Genomic DNA, 16,925 nt, shown 5'->3' with positions numbered 1-16,925 from the left:
TTTTTTGAACACACCCCTTTCAACTAATTGCCCAATTGCACAGCCTTAAGAGCGTGCATATCATGAATGCTGGGTCTCATTTGTTTTCTGAGAATCTACTGAACCTACTGGTAACTTGTTTGCCATGTAGCAATAAAAAATATACTAAAAACCTTGATTATTCTGGTTAGTCACATTGTACTGCTATTATTTTGAACAATACTGTAAATGGCCAACTTTGCAATGCCAACAATAAAATTAAGCAAATGACATTTACATTTTTTCTTAATGGTATACATACAACCAAGAATAAAATCCTGCTTTGTGAAACAAACCTCAAAAGATTTGAAAAGAAGCTCTAAAAGACTGAACAAAAAACTAAGTCTGCTACAAAACATAAAACAATGAAACACTGTCTCCCTTTCATTGCAAAAAGGACCATTCTCATTTACATTTGGGTTCAACATTGCCACAAAAGAGTTAACTGCTATAGCCCCATGGAGTATTCTCCATTGAAGGTCACCAACTCTTTTAGGTAACGGAGGTTTGTACAGAATCCTCCACACTGGTTTTGTTGTTTCAGTCATCTGTAATGTTTCTCTCCATACAGTATCGTTTCTATTTAACCATTTAACATTCAGCACTTTCACAATACTTCTGTACAAAGCTTTCCCTTTAACTTCAAAAAAATCTATTTGCACATCAATTTCCTTCTTCAACAAGGGATTAATGTCATTAAATGAAGATAGATCAGGTAAAATACTTATATCTGGGAAGAAATCTTCACAATCTGGAAATATGCGTTTCTTACTGCAATCATCAAGTAAACATTTTTCTTGTACATTCAAAGCCCCCTGAAGTTTATCTAAAAATCGTTTAATGTATCGGGCAGACTTTACCTTTAAAAAGGCTGAAACTGCTTCTACATCTTTAAAATCAGGGCCTGCATTATTTATAATGTGTTTCAACTGTAAAGATTTACTTCTGTACAACAAATTCTTTAGACCTGGTAAATCATCACCAGATACATCAAAACGTGCTCCACACACAATGGGCTCTTCGAGCAACCAGTACAGGGACATTAACGGTTCCATCCATTGAGGTTTAAACAGGCTCCATATTTTGAAGAGACTTCTATAAAAAGCAGGAACTCCTCTGAAATCTAATTTTTTAGAGTCCATTAAAAACAACACATTGTCCAGACCAAGTCCACTTATTCTGCGTAGAATGCATTGAGCCACTGACCTCCATACCAGTCTTTCAGATCCTAGAAAAAACTTCTGCAAAAACTGGAGACGATAAGCAGCACATCTACTTGCCAAATGCACTAGACCTTGGCCTCCATCTTCTTTAGCCAAAAATAACACGCTTTGAGGAATCCAGTGCAAGTTGTCCCAAAAAAAGTTTACTGTTTCTGCTTGAATTTTTCCTAGGAGACCAGCAGGAGGGTCAATACATGCAAGTCTATGCCACAGGGAAGAAGCCGCAAGATTGTTAATAATGAGTGTGCGTCCTTTGAATGACAACTGAGGAAGCAGCCATTTCCATTTTTTTAAACGTCCAGTTACTTTATCTGCCATTCCTTCCCAGTTCTTCTGCATGAAAACGTCATTACCTAAAAAAACACCGAGGTACTTTAACCCATCTTTTTTCCATAATAAGCCTCCTGGTACAATGGGATTTCCTTCTTCCCATTTTCCAATCAATAAGGCATCACTTTTCCTCCAATTTACAGTTGCTGATGAAATATCTTTAAAATCATTAACAATTTGTTGTAGCGTTTCAACATCATCACTATCATTTATAAAAACAATAACGTCATCAGCATATGCAGATAAATGGAAAGCATTATTACACTGTGGCAATGTTAAACCCTTTAACTTGTTTCGTAACATCGACAGCAGTGGTTCTATAGCCAGCACATATAATAGCCCCGACATGGCACAACCTTGTCGAACTCCTCTCTGTACATTAAATGGGGCACACAAACTTCCATTAATTTTAATCACACTTTCAATTTCACAATACATTGCTCTAATCATATCAATAAAACGTGAATTAAAACCAAAAGCTTGTAAAGTGTTCCACAAATACAGGTGTTCAACACGATCAAAAGCCTTCTCTTGGTCAAGAGAAATAAGGCCAATATTTATACCAAGCAGCTTTGAAACCTCTAAAACATCTCTGATTAGAGTTATATTATCAAAAATCGATCTATTTGGTACACAATATGTTTGATCGTAGTGTATCACCTTCCCTATTACTTTACTCAATCTTGTAGCTAACGTTTTAGACAGGATTTTATACTCTGAACACAGGAGAGAAACAGGCCTCCAATTTTTCATATTTTGAAGATCACCTTTTTTGGGCAATAAAGTGATAACTGCCCTTCTACAACTAAGGGGAAGAAACCCATTAATAAGGCTTTCATCAAAGACTACCAAGAGATCTTCTCTTAAAATGGGCCAAAAAGTTTTATAGAACTCAATGGGTAACCCATCAATCCCAGGGGACTTCCCATTCTCCATACCCATCATTGCTATATAAAGTTCTTGTTCTGTCAAAGGTTGTTGCAAACTTTCATTACTCTCATCATCGAGTTTTGGCAGACCTTCAAAAAAACTACTAGTAGTAATCTTCTCATTTATCAGATCAGCTGTATATAATTTTTTATAAAACTGTGCAGCGACTTCTCTTATTTCAGACGTTTTAGTTAATTCCTGTCCTGTATCAGAGACCAAAGAGTGAATTATTCTGCTTTGACTATTTATTTTCTCCATACTGAAGAAGAATTTGGAAGGTGCATCCATTTGTGTGATATTCTGGAAACGTGAGCGAACCAGCGCTCCCTGTGCTTTAATGTCCAACAGGTTTGCCAATAAAGTTTTCTTTGATGTCAGAGCTTCAATATGTTCTTTTTTGCCTGTAGATGCAGACAAACTGTACAACTCAACTATCTCAGCCTCTAAAGTTTTCATTGATCGAGTTATTTCTCTTGTAACATTAAGAGTGTATTGCTGACAAAAAATTTTGATTTGTACTTTCCCGCAATCCCACCACTGATGTAGAGAGCTATATAAATACTTTTGTTGTTTAAAAACATCCCAGAAAAAAGTAAAAGAATCTTTAAAATGTTTGTCATCAAGTAAAGATGTATTAAAATGCCAAAAGGCACTGCTTGACTTCACATAATTCACTAATACAGAACAAAGAACCGCGCTGTGATCTGAAAAACCTACAGGATTAATTTGACAAGATTTAAAAATATTGAACTGGTGCTTAAAGCTGTAAAACCGATCAAGACGTGCCAAAGACAAAGAATTATCTTTACAGTGAACCCATGTGTATTGCCTTGATTTTTTATACATATTTCTCCATACGTCACAGAGATCAAAGGTTTGAACGAGTTGCTTAACAACTCTTTGAGATGCAACATGTGGTTCTAAATGATTTCGGTCTATTTTATCATTCTCTGTACAATTAAAATCTCCGCCTAAAAAGAGGAGATCGTCTGTATTTAGGCTTTTAAGAGTAGTGCTGACTAAATTTAAAAACAAAACCCTTTCCACTCCACTATTAGGAGCATAAATATTTAAAAAAACCATAACAATTTTTTCAAATTTAACAATAACTTTTAAGAAACGACCTTTTTCAATTTCAGCAAATTCATAAGATACTGGAGTCATATTTTTAGAAAATAGAATTGCAACGCCTCCACTTACAGAGGATTTGTGACTAAGAAAGAGTTGACCACCCCACTCTCTTTTCCAGTCCACCTCATTTCTTTGATCACTATGCGTTTCTTGTATAAACATGACGTCAACAGACTTCTGATTTATAAATTCATATAGCATCATCCTTTTATGAACATCTCTAGCTCCATTTAAATTGAGAGTTCCGATTTTTAGCTGACTCATAGTTTTATTTAAGTTCAACAAGAAACTCAGATAGAAAAAGACAGAAAATAAGCACATGGTCAACAAAAACAATTGTAAGAATTTAAACCATGGCATTCTTTTCATCTCTAGGAAATAGTTTTTTTAACTTGTTTACAAATTTCCGTAAACGGTACACTTCGAGATCTGCGAAAGCCCCTTCTTTTATCAAATATCTAGTGTCCTTCACAAATTGTGCACGATTGGGAAAATAATCCTCAATCTGCACACCTTTCAGCCCTTTCGTTTCATTAAGAAAAGCACTAATGTCTTCAGCTTTGTACAAAACATTTACTGCTTCATTTTGAGAACAAGCAGAGAACTCTGAACACACAGAAACACTAGAATCAGAGTCATCGTTGTCCGAAGCTATGATTTCATATTCAACATCATCACCTATTTTGACTTGTTTACTGACTTTATCATTTCGACTCTTTCTTCTTTTAATTGGAGTTTTGAAAGTTGATTCAACTTCCATGTCTAATCCACAGTCATTCAATCTCGGATTTTCCTTTACAATGTCTACAGAAGACAATGTACTCAACCCCACTGCGTTCTCTGGTACCGCGGGCTCCGCCGCAATAACTCCATCATCAACAGTGGAACACGACGCGCGCGTCTCCACACTGTTCACTCCCTCGAGCGGCCCGAGCGGTGTATTCGCGGGACTCGCCTCTGCACTGGATTCACCAACAGCGCTCCCCGCTACATCTACATCAATCTGCTCGGTGTTCTTGTTCAATTTATCAGGGCAATTACGACTGAGATGGCCGATTTTCGAGCAAGTAAAACATTTGATTGTTAAATCAGATGATACGAAGACAGCATAATCAAAGCCTTCTACTTTAAATTTAAAAACTAGGTCAAGTTCATCCTCGCCATTCTTAAGGATCATAAACACCTGTCTCCTAAAAGACACGAGATGTTTCACTAAAGGTGATTTACATCCAAGTGGAATTTTTTTGATGGGGGAAACTATCTTTCCATATCGTGACAATTCCTGCACGATCATCTCATCTTTCACAAACGGAGGGACGTTTGAAATCATTATTTTCTTGGCGGGAGTGCTCAGAGGAAACACCTGCGTGAGTGAACCTTTGATCACAACACCAGTTTGCACTATTTCGTTTGCCTTCTCAATAGTGCAAAAAAAAAGCACAAACGCATTATTCATTCGCGAGGCGGACACAATGTTTTCATGACCCACAACCTCTCCTACAGCCAAACAAACATCTTCCACGTTAGCGTTTGAATCAATTTTTACTCCATGACGCCGAGTTAAATTTTCAAAAACCATTGTGTTTGGAGTCGCCATGCTTCCCAGCATAAATGCTGGAAGCAGACTATCCTCACAAAAACGAAGAAAAAAAAACTGAAAACCTCAACAAACAAACAAAAAATAAAAAACAAAAACAAAAACACTTAAAAGAAAAAGAGAGAAAAGTTTGGAAAAAGCACTCTTAAAAGCCACAGTCAGCTACCACTCACATCCACACTCACCACGCTCCGCCCACTCACCCCCAGCATGCAACGCGCACAGAGAGAGAGAGAGAGAGAGAGAGAGAGTGTGTGTGTGAGAGTGAGAGTGTGAGAGAGAGTGTGTGAGAGAGAGAGTGAGAGAGTGTGTGAGGGAGAGAGAGTGTGTGAGAGAGAGTGTGTGAGAGAGAAAGTGAGAGAGAGTGTGAGAGAGAGAGAGAGTGTGTGTGAGTGAGAGTGTGAGAGATATACTTCTAATATCGCCTGCAGGGCTGAGCTGGGCTTATACCCCTTACACATAGAAATACAGAAAAGAGCTGTTCAGTTTTATCATCACCTGACTCAATCTGACACTCGATCTGTTCAATATAAAGCCCTCCTCGCCAATGAATCCCCCCCACAGTGTCTCATCCTCTAAACACACTCGTGCTTCAACTGATGAAGGAAACCCAAACTGAGTCTGACTCCAATCACAACCCCAACATTCAGAAACTAATTGACAAAAATCTGAAGTATAATTATGATGAAAAATTAAAAAATGAATTTGAGCTCCAAACCAAACTCCAGTGTTATTCGGCCCTAAACAGAACCACAAAACTGGCAAACTACTTATCACTCAAGCAATTGAAAGAAAGACAAATCCTTTCCAAATATCGACTCAGTGATCATGATTTGGAAATAGAGATTGGTCGACATAAAAGATCCTGGCTCCCGAGAGAAGAGCGCCTGTGCAAACACTGTGAGCTGAATCAAACCGAGGATGAGAAACACTTCCTTCTGGTCTGTCCCAAATACAGCACTACAAGAGAAACATTCTTCCCACAGTTTGAAGCGTTCAATCCTTCATTCTTGTCTCTAAATGACTCAGAGAAACTACTCTATATACTTGGAGAGAATGAGACAGCAATGACACTAGCTGCTAAATATTTATACACCATACACACCATACGAAAGGGGTAATTGATTGTATTCAACTGTTTTATTTGATATTCTTGATTGTATATAATTACTATTATTAATATTTGAAATATTATCTGTTGTTGTTATTTTTATTGTATTGTATTTTATTGTAATTATATTTTATTCTGTATCTGAATGCTTTGGCAATACTGTAACTCAAATGTCATGCCAATAAAGCAACTTGAACTTGAACTTGAACTTGTGTGAGAGAGAGTGTGTGAGAGAGAGAGTGAGAGAGTGTGTGAGGGAGAGAGAGACAGAGAGAGAGTGAGAGCGTGTGCGAGAGTGAGAGAGACAGAGAGTGAGAGAGAGTGAGAGTGTGAGAGAGAGAGTGTGAGAGGGAGAGAGGGAGAGTGTGAGAGAGGGAGAGAGTGTGAGAGAGAGTGTGAGAGAGAGAGTGAGTGAGAGTGAGAGAGTGTGTGAGAGGGAGAGAGACAGAGAGTGAGAGAGAGTGAGAGTGAGAGAGAGAGAGTGTGAGAGGGAGAGAGGGAGAGAGTGAGAGAGAGAGTGAGTGAGAGAGAGAGAGTGTGTGAGAGGGAGAGAGAGAGAGTGTGAGAGGGAGAGAGAGAGAGTGTGAGAGAGAGAGTGAGTGAGAGTGAGAGAGAGTGAGAGTGAGAGAGAGAGAGTGTGAGAGGGAGAGAGGGAGAGAGTGAGAGAGAGAGTGAGTGAGAGAGAGAGAGTGTGTGAGAGGGAGAGAGAGAGAGTGTGAGAGGGAGAGAGTGAGAGTGAGAGAGAGAAAGAAAGATCTTTAAAAGTGGAGACAAAACCGATCCTAATAACTACAGAGGGATCTGTGTAACCAGTAATTTAGGAAAAGTATTTTGCTCTATAATCAACTCTCGGATTTCATCTTTCTTAAAGCAGCACAATGTCATCAGCAAATCTCAGATCGGCTTCCTCCCTAAACATCGAACCACTGACCATATTCACACACTACACACGCTCATAAATGAACATGTACACCAGAAGAAAGAGGGGAAAATATTTGCATGCTTTATAGATTTTAAGAAGGCTTTTGACTCTATCTGGCATAATGGACTATTTTATAAAATCATTCAAAGTGGCATAGGGGGTAAAATATATGACTTAATTAAAAACATGTATAACCAAAATAAATGTGCAGTAAAAATTGGGCAGCAAAGGACAGAGTATTTTCCTCAACAGCGAGGCGTGAGACAGGGCTGCTGCCTCAGCCCGACCTTATTTAACATCTATATCAATGAACTGGCAGATCTTCTGGACCAGTCCAACAGTCCAGGACTACAATTACACCACACAGAGGTCAAATATCTACTGTATGCAGACGACTTACTAATTCTGTCTAAAACACCAGAAGATCTCCAGAACAACCTCGACATTTTAACTAAATACTGCCAGGATTGGGCCTTAGACATCAACATCCCCAAAACTAAGATTATGGTATTTCAGAAAAAGCCCAGAAATCTCGAACATAAACATCTATTCACATTAAACAACACCACACTTAAACATACTTTACAATATACTTATCTTGGTCTGGTTTTAACTCCCACTGGAAATTTCAAATTGGCAATTAAAACATTACTTATAAAAGCCCGCAGGGCACTACACGCTATACGAATGAAATTATTTAAAATAAACATCCCCATCAGAATCTGGACAAAGATCTTTGATAGTGTGATTCTGCCCATTGCCCTGTATGGAAGCGAGATCTGGGGTCCAGCGAGTAACTCCAGCCATAAAGACTGGAACAAACACCCTTTAGAAGCTCTGCATGTGGAGTTCTGCAGAAGCATCCTTCACCTGCACAGAAATGAAGTGCATTATGAATGAAGAGAAGGAGACATACATACAGTATTGGAAAGAACAAACCAAAGACCAAAGTCGCCTCCAGTGTTATCTGAAACTCAACAGAGAGTACAGTATGCTCTCAGTCAGGAATATAATACACAGACAGTTACTGACCAAGTACAGACTGAGTGACCACCAGCTGGCCATAGAGAGAGGACGACACAGAAAGAGCTGGTTACCCAGAGAAGAGCGAGTCTGTGACGAGTGTAGATCAGGATCAGTCGAGACGGAGGAGCACTTCCTCCTCCACTGTGATAAATACACATCTCTGAGAGACTCACTGTACAGTCAGATACAGCACAACACTCCTGAGCTCCAGTCACTCAGTGAACATGACAAATTAAAAATATTACTGGGTGAAGGACCTGCTTCCTCTGTGGTAGCACATTATATTTACAAATGCCACAAACTAAGAGGTAAAGAGTGAACACATCTACATTAGAAGTACCATCAATGTTTATAGAAATGTATATGGATTTATTTTGCATGTATTTTATTCAATTTTATATTTTCTTATGGATATGTATTTTTGCTTTGTTTGTTTATATTCTGCGATGTACAATGCTTTGGCAATATGTACCTTTGTATGTCATGCCAATAAAGCAATATGAATTGAATTGAAATTGAAATTGAGTGAGACAGAGAGTGAGAGTGAGAGAGTGAGATTGAGAGAGTGAGAGAGAGAGAGTGAGAGAGAGAGAGAGTGAGAGAGAGAGTGAGAGACAGAGAATCAGCAAGAACATCAACGACAAACAAAGGAAAATATTTGCATGTTTTGTAGACTTTAAAAAAGCATTTGATTCAATTTGGCATGATGGTCTACTGTACAAAATCCTACAAACTGGCATCGGTGGAAAAACGTTTGACATTATTAAATCTCTGTACACCAACATCAAAAGTGCGGTGAAGATGGGTAACCGCAGAACCGCGTTCTTCCAGCAGAGCCGTGGAGTGAGGCAGGGCTGCAGTCTGAGCCCAACTCTATTCAACATCTACATCAATGACCTGGCGTCAGCGCTGGAGAGCTCTACTTTAAGGGAAGTCGTGGCCTAATGGTTAGAGGGTTGGACTCCCAATCGAAGGGTTGTGAGTTCTAGTCTCGGGCCGGCAGGAATTGTGTGTGGGGGGAGTGCATGAACAGCTCTCTCTCCACCTTCATTACCACGACTTAGGTGCCCTTGAGCAAGGCATCGAACCCCCAACTGCTCCCCGGGCGCCGCAGCATAAATGATGAACACTGCTCCGGGTGTGTGCTCACAGTGTGTGTGTGTGTTCACTGCTCTGTGTGTGTGCATTTCGGATGGGTTAAATGCAGAGCACAAATTCTGAGTATGGGTCACCATACTTGGCTGAATGTCACTTCACTTTCACTTTCACTGCGCCCGGCCTCACTCCACAGGGGTCAGAGGTCAGATGTCTGCTGTATACGGATGACCTGGTCCTGCTGTCCCGCACACCTGAGGGCCTTCAGCAGAGCCTGTCCCTGCTGGAACAATACTGTCACGACTGGGCCCTGACGGTCAATCTGGACAAAACCAGAGTCATGGTGTTCCAGAAGAAAGCCAGATCTCAGGGACACAAACACCAGTTCCTGTATAAAGGCCAGGTCCTGCAGCACAGCTCTAGCTACAGCTATCTGGGCATCGACATCAGCGCTTCGGGACGCTTCGGTCTGGCTGTGAAAACACTCGCTGAAAAGGCTCGGAGGGCTTTCTATGCTATAAAGTCACGATGTGGACACTTAAAATTACCCATTAAAACCTGGATAAAATTATATAATTCAATAATAAAACCAATTCTTTTATATGGATGTGAAATTTGGGGACCAGTACTAAATTTAAAAAATTGGGATAAAACATCAGTAGAAAAATTACAATTGGAAATTGGCAAAAATATTCTTGGGGTTGACAGAAACACGTCCACTGCGGCCTGCAGGGCTGAGCTGGGCCTGTACCCGCTGAACATGGAGATCCAGAAGAGATGTGTTCAGTTCTGTCATCACCTCCATCAGTCTGACCCAGAGTCAGTGCAATATAAAGCTCAGCAGAACCTCATCCTCTGAACTCACTCGCTCTTCAACTCCTCCATCAGAATATACTCCCCATCAACCCCAAACCTTTTATTAACCATATCCACAAACATCTAAAAGTCACTCATGATGAAGCACTAAAAGCACATTTTGCCCTCCAGAATAAACTGCAATGTTACTCGGCCCTCAATAGAACCACTAAGTTGGCCAATTATCTATTTATTAAACATTTTAAAGAAAGACAAATCCTCTCCAAATACAGATTAAGTGACCATGATCTAGAGATAGAGAGAGGAAGACATAGACAAACACGGACAGAGAGAGAGCAGAGGATCTACAGCACATCGAGGATGAGGAACACTTTCTGCTCTTCTGCTCTAAATACACCAGTATAAAGAGAAACCTTTCTGCCCAGATTTGAAATTTTAATTCCTTCATTCTCTGAACTGAGCGACACTGAGAAAATGTTCTTCTTACTGGGAGAAGATGATAGTACAGCTGCACTAGCGGCTAAATATGTGTTAGCTATTCACAACGCCAGAGTCAGCTAATTCTCTAGAGAGACCGACTCTATTTATTCATTTCTTAGGATAAATTGTGTTTATTTATCTATTTATTTATTTACTATGCTACCTACATATGACATGATTTGTAAATATATGTTTTGTTTGTTTGTTTTATTATTTATATATAATATGTTGATGCTTTGGCAACATTGTGTTCCACAGTCATGCTAATAAAGCTCATTTGAATTGAATTGAAATTGAGAGCGAGAGAGAGTGAGAGACAGAGAGCGAGAGAGAGTGAGAGAGTGAGAGACAGAGAGCGAGAGAGAGTGAGAGAGAGAGAGTGAGAGACAGAGAGCGAGAGAGACAGAGAGCGAAAGTGTGTGTGTGTGTGTGTGTGTGTGTGTGTGAGAGAGAGAGAGAGAGAGAGTGAGGGTGAGAGAGAGTGAGTGAAAGTGTGTGAGAGAGACAGAGAGAGAGAGTGAGAGTGTGTGTGAGAGAGAGGAGGTGAGTTGTGAGTGAGTCTCAGGTCTCGGGGCTGAACACACACCAGTCTGCCGAAGCCTCCATACAGCACACAGAAGCCTCCCTGATAGTCAGAGAGCTCGGCGAAGCCCTCCACGCAGCGGTAGTCGTACGAGCAGATCACACGGTTGGTCTGAGGGTCGATCTGATCGATGCCTCCCGGAGTCACCTCCAGACACACACTCCTCCGAGCGTCGCTCCAGTGGTGCTTGAAGCAGTTATAGCGCTGAGGAAACATGAGCGAGGAACACGGACAATTCAGCTCTGAATTCAATTATTTAATTACAAGATGTACTGATTTATTATTGCCACATCAATTTGGGCTGAGAAACTAACCCCAAGTCAATTAACGATGTATAAGAAAAGCACCGAATGGACATTACAAAAACTAGCTTTAAATGGGTTTTAATGTTTTTATTTTATATGAATACTGAAATATGAAATAAACTTTAATAAGTCACTGAATCATTAATTTAACTAATTAGTTCAGAACTGTGGACTGAGTCAGGAATGAATCCCTCCTGTGTGTGGATCAGAGACACTCGTCAGTTATTTCAGGAAATATTTTCAGTTGAGAATATTGTGTCTAAAACAGAAAGAACTGTTGTATGAATCAGTATCTCGTTATCAGTGCTGGTGTGATATTACTCAACTATATCACATGACAGAAACATAAGAGAGGGATTCTTCTGAACTCATATCTTTAATCTGACTTCATCAACATCAGTCAGTCGTGCTGCATCATGATCATCAGTGTGAGATGAAGCGCTGCCTTAAACACATCTATCATTCATTACAAAATCATTAGCACCAATTTAGCTTGTTAAATCGACATCCGTCTTTGTTTGATGGGACTGTACTCACTCTTCCGGTGATTTTTCCCTCTGAGAAGTCTGTTCTGAATCTCTGTGGAGGAGACGGAGAGCATCAGACTAGTGATGATGTGGAGTCACATGACTTTATCCTCACACAACCACACAGTATTCCTCACCAGTGCTTCTGTCAGCAGCTCTGTGCGATGCTCAGTGGAGAACTTGAGCGTTTCGGACTTCTTCCCGCTTCCCTTGCGGAAGGTGAGGCTGAACTCTGTTCCCTGGCCTTTCCCGACCGGAGCGATGCCACAGATATCTCCATAAGGCCACTGAGACACACATTACCCTACATTCAGCACCGCTTCAGACACACACAGCTTCTACTTCTCAAACAGACTCACTTCATTAGGATTGAAATTATCCATCTGTGCCCATGTGGCCTTAGTTATGTCTTCTTCTTAAAAGAAAATAATTTATACTCCTAACAGAAGATTTACTATCAGTTTAACAGAGGCAACAGAATATATACAATGTTTATATAACAACAACAAAAATAGAGATGTTAATATCATTAATATAACAGCAAATGATAATAAAAGTATTAAGAATTTTAATAACCATTATCATAAATAACAATAGTACAAAAATATCTGTACCCTTGGTAAATATGATCAATGAAGGTTGTGACAATTAATCTGCATTGTTAATCCTTTTGATCTTTTATTTTTAAAAAAACACAAAAATGTATCCTTTTATTTGATAATAAGAATTTAAAATGGGGGAAAATATCATTATGAAATAAATGTTTTTCTCTAATACACATTGGCACCCTTTAATTTAACTCTTTGAAACCTCCATCTGCCAGTTTAACATCTCTAAATGTTCTGCTATAACACCTGATGGGGTTAGAGGACACCTCACAAGAGATCAGACACAGTTCCTTCCTCCAGAATCACTCCAGACCCTTCAGATTCCAGCTTCTCCTCTTCAGTTCACTCCTCTCATGTTCTGTAGGGTTCAGGTCAGAGGACTGGATGGCTGTAGCAGAAGCTTGGGTTTCAGCTCAGTGACCCATTTCTGTGTTGTTTTTGAGGATTGTGTTAGGATTATTGTACGGTTGGAAGATCCAAACATGGTCCATTATAAGATTTCTAACAGAGTCAGTCACTTACTAATAACCTAGAACACTGTCTAAGACTTGATGGTTGCTCTGTCAATTCTCCGTCATCGGTTAGGAACCTAGGTGTGCTACTTGATCGCAATCTTTCCTTAGAAAGCCACATTTCTTACATTTGTAAAACTGCATTTTTCCATCTCAAAAATATATCTAAATTACGGCCTATGCTCTCAATGTCAAATGCAGAAATGTAAATCCATGCATTTATATATAAATATTGCTACAAATGTGACTGCATCATATCATTTATTGTTAATAGTGTTCATCATCTGGCTGACTACGTCTTGTATAATTTTTTCTGAAAAATCCTGTCATATGCGCTCAAATTTACAGCCACCACTTATAAGCAACTACTAAATATTGTAGAAACAATTTTCTGTAAAGTTGCTCTGTAATGATTTGCATTGTAAAAAGCGCTATACAAATAAACTTGAACTGAATTGAAAAATTGAATTTATGAGCTCAAGGATATATTATTGTAATGCTTTATTGGGTGGTTGTTCTGCACGCTTAGTAAACAAACTACAGCTAGTCCAAAATGCAGCAGCAAGAGTTCTTACTAGAACCAGGAAGTATGACCATATTAGCCTGGTCCTGTCCACACTGCACTGGCTCCCTATCAAACATCGTATAGATTTTAAAATATTGCTTATTACTTATAAAGCCCCGAATCACCGTAGCCACCAGATCCAGTCTGTGTCCAGATCAGAGGGTCACTGCAGTCACCCGGATCCAGTACGTATCCAGACCAGATGGTGGATCAGCACCTAGAAAGGACCTCTACATCCCTGAAAGACAGCGGAGATCAGGACAACTAGAGCCCAGATACAGATCCCCTGTAAAGACCTTGTCTCAGAGGAGCACCAGGACAAGACCACAGGAAACAGATGATTCTTCTGCACAATCTGACTTTGCTGCAGTCTGGAATTGAACTACTGGTTTCGTCTGGTCAGAGGAGAACTGACCCCCAACTGAGCCTGGTTTCTCCCAAGGTTTTTTTCTCCATTCTGTCACTGATGGAGTTTCGGTTCCTTGCCGCTGTCGCCTCTGGCTTGCTTAGTTGGGGTCACTTCATCTACAGCGATATCATTGACTTGATTGCAAATAAATGCACAGACACTATTTAACTGAACAGAGATGACATCACTGAATTCAATGATGAACTGCCTTTAACTATCTTTCTGCATTATTGAGACACTGTTTTCCTAATGAATGTTGTTCAGTTGCTTTGACTCAATGTATTTTGTTTAAAGCGCTATATAAATAAAGATGACTTAACTTGATTTTTTATCTGTTGGTATTTGATAGAATCCATGATGCCATGTGTCTAAACAATGTGTCCAGGACCTCAAGCAGAAATATAAGCCCACAACATCAAAAATACAGCAGTATATTTCATTGTACGGATGGGATACTATTTGTCCCTGTCTTCACCAAACCCATCTTGAGTGTCTACTGCTAAAAAGCTCATTTTTAGTTTCATCTGACCACAGAAGTGTCTGATAACTGAATATGCTTTAGTTTGTTTTTGGATGAGCTAGGAGACTTCTTCCTGAAACCCTCCCAAACAACAAGTGTTGATGTAAGTTCTGTTTGACAGTTCTTTTAAAGGTTTTCTGAACCAGAAACTATTTTCTGCAATTCTCCAGCTGTGATCCTTGGAGAGTCTTTAGCCGCTCAAACGCTCCTCCTCACCGTGCATTAGGACGATACAGACACACGACCTCTTCCAGACAGATTGGTAAACTTAATTCTTAATTATTGCCCTGATGGTGGAAATGGGAATTTTCACTGCTCTAGCTCTTTTCTTAAAGCCACTTCACCAATTTGTGAATTTCAATTATCTTTTGCTGCACATCAGAAATATAATTATTTGTTTTTTCTGATTGTGATGGATAATAATGGCATTAGGGCTTTGTTTTACCTCCTTTTTATATTTCTGTGAAACAGGAAGCCATGGCTGGATAATTTCATGTTTATAATCACGCTGGAGTGCTCAGAATTGTGAATATGAATGGCAATATACTTCAGAGATATTTTACACATAAGAATTTCTAGGGGTGCCAATAATTGTGTCCAACGAGTATTTGAGAAAAACATTTATTTCGTAATGTTATTTGCCATGACTGTATATTCATTAATAAATACATCACTATTATTATAATAAATTATGACTGGTTTATAATAGGCTTGCCGAGATAGACGGTGTTGACTGTGTTACCGGTCACAGATCAGCATCATCTCTTCTCTCTCATTAAAGACGACACATTAACACACTTCCACTGTGAGGTCAGTGCGAGCCAGCGCTTCAAACGAGCCGGTGGGGCTAATAACCTTTGACCTGTAGCACCGAGGCCAAAACAGTGCTGTGTTTCCACCGTCAGGTCCTGAATCTCCGCTGCGCTTCACTAAAACACACGCTTCACACGCCTCTCTGAACAACGAACAAACCCCATCACTTCAGCAACTAAGAGAAGTTATCAGAAAACTAAGTCACTGCGCGATCAAACACACGAACACGATAAAAGCGGCCGTTTGTTTGTATGCTTTGTTAAATATTTAAAACCAAAAATATGTTTTACTATAATAAGGTGATGCATCATAATGAATGAATTTATCAGGATTGAAAATTAGTCACAGAAGTGTTATAAATATAGTCTGCGTATTCAGTCGAGTCGTTCGGTTTATTTGTAGCCACAGTAGCCTATATACACAACTATTAGAAATAATTATATTTTAGTATTTTTATGAAAGCTCCTGAAAAAAAAAGAATCATGACAGATTAAATATGTTACTAAATAAAAACACGACTGTGGTAGAGAATAAGAGTACGTCTGGTTTCTCCAGCGGTCGTATTTACCATGTTTACTATAGTAACATGTTTAGCCTTTTAAGTCTTTACTCTTTATCACTTATAAATATTACTGCCTTGTTTAGTGATTATAATCCACATCGGATCAAGTTATTTCAACACTCGCTGCTGAGTGAGAGTGAGTTTTGAGCTTATTTTATAAAGTCTTTAACGCTGGTGTTAGAGCTGTTATCTGTCTGAAATGATCCGCAGCGCTGAGCTCTCCAGACTCAGAGAAACTCCTCTTTGTTCAGAACCCCTCTCTAGCCCCAGCTGACCCAAAGTTTTCATCGGGCCAAAAAACCCTGGCCGTTGGCCCCGAGGAAGCCCTGAGGAGACACGATCAAGCCCCGGAAGTGACAGTGGAAACACGACTGGCTCCATCAGACGAGGACGGACAACTGACAGCCAACCTTTCAGCTTCATATCTATTTTAGACGAGAAATATGAAGCTCTGCCAGAAGAAACACTTATGGGCAAGACAATATTCCTGGACCCGCGCTACCGGGATGACCACGACACGAGTGTTGAAGAGATCTAGATGATGATAGAGAAACGGTCATCCTCGGAAGGAAAGCGGCGTCAGCGCACCCCGTGAGAAGACATCGAGCCGCAGCCCAAAAGAAAAAAAAAACCTCTGCACGCATTGCAAATAAATCCCAATTCATAGTGTTTTTATTCATTTATTCATTAATTTTTTCAGAGTGCTGACTTGTCATTTATGTAGGCTAAGGTAATTTTGGAAGCGTTTCTTTTATATTTGTTTCTTATTTATATGGCTTTGCGTCATTTATTTAGGATTATTTTACTTATTCGTTTTAAAAGCGTTCTAATATTGGCTGGGC

The 16,925-nt window shown here is 39.6% G+C and overlaps 1 protein-coding gene across 4 annotated transcripts in view; it reads right to left on the bottom strand.

The window, feature by feature from the left end:
- Window positions 1-16,925, bottom strand: part of LOC128013574 (dnaJ homolog subfamily C member 13-like) — a 67,561-nt gene that overhangs the window by 43,631 nt on the left and 7,005 nt on the right. For all 4 annotated transcript variants that reach the window (XM_052596675.1, XM_052596677.1, XM_052596679.1 and 1 more), the window contains exons 4-6: window positions 12,232-12,381; window positions 12,105-12,146; window positions 11,266-11,466 (exon numbers count right to left, since the gene is read on the bottom strand). In XM_052596675.1, the coding sequence (XP_052452635.1) occupies window positions 11,266-11,466; window positions 12,105-12,146; window positions 12,232-12,381 (393 nt within the window). The remainder of the gene's footprint in view (window positions 1-11,265; window positions 11,467-12,104; window positions 12,147-12,231; window positions 12,382-16,925) is intronic.

Source organism: Carassius gibelio, chromosome B24, assembly GCF_023724105.1.
Source record: "Carassius gibelio isolate Cgi1373 ecotype wild population from Czech Republic chromosome B24, carGib1.2-hapl.c, whole genome shotgun sequence".
Taxonomy (NCBI): domain Eukaryota; kingdom Metazoa; phylum Chordata; class Actinopteri; order Cypriniformes; family Cyprinidae; genus Carassius; species Carassius gibelio.
Note: the sequence above shows the minus strand (reverse complement) of the source record. Positions and strands in the feature narration are given on the sequence as shown.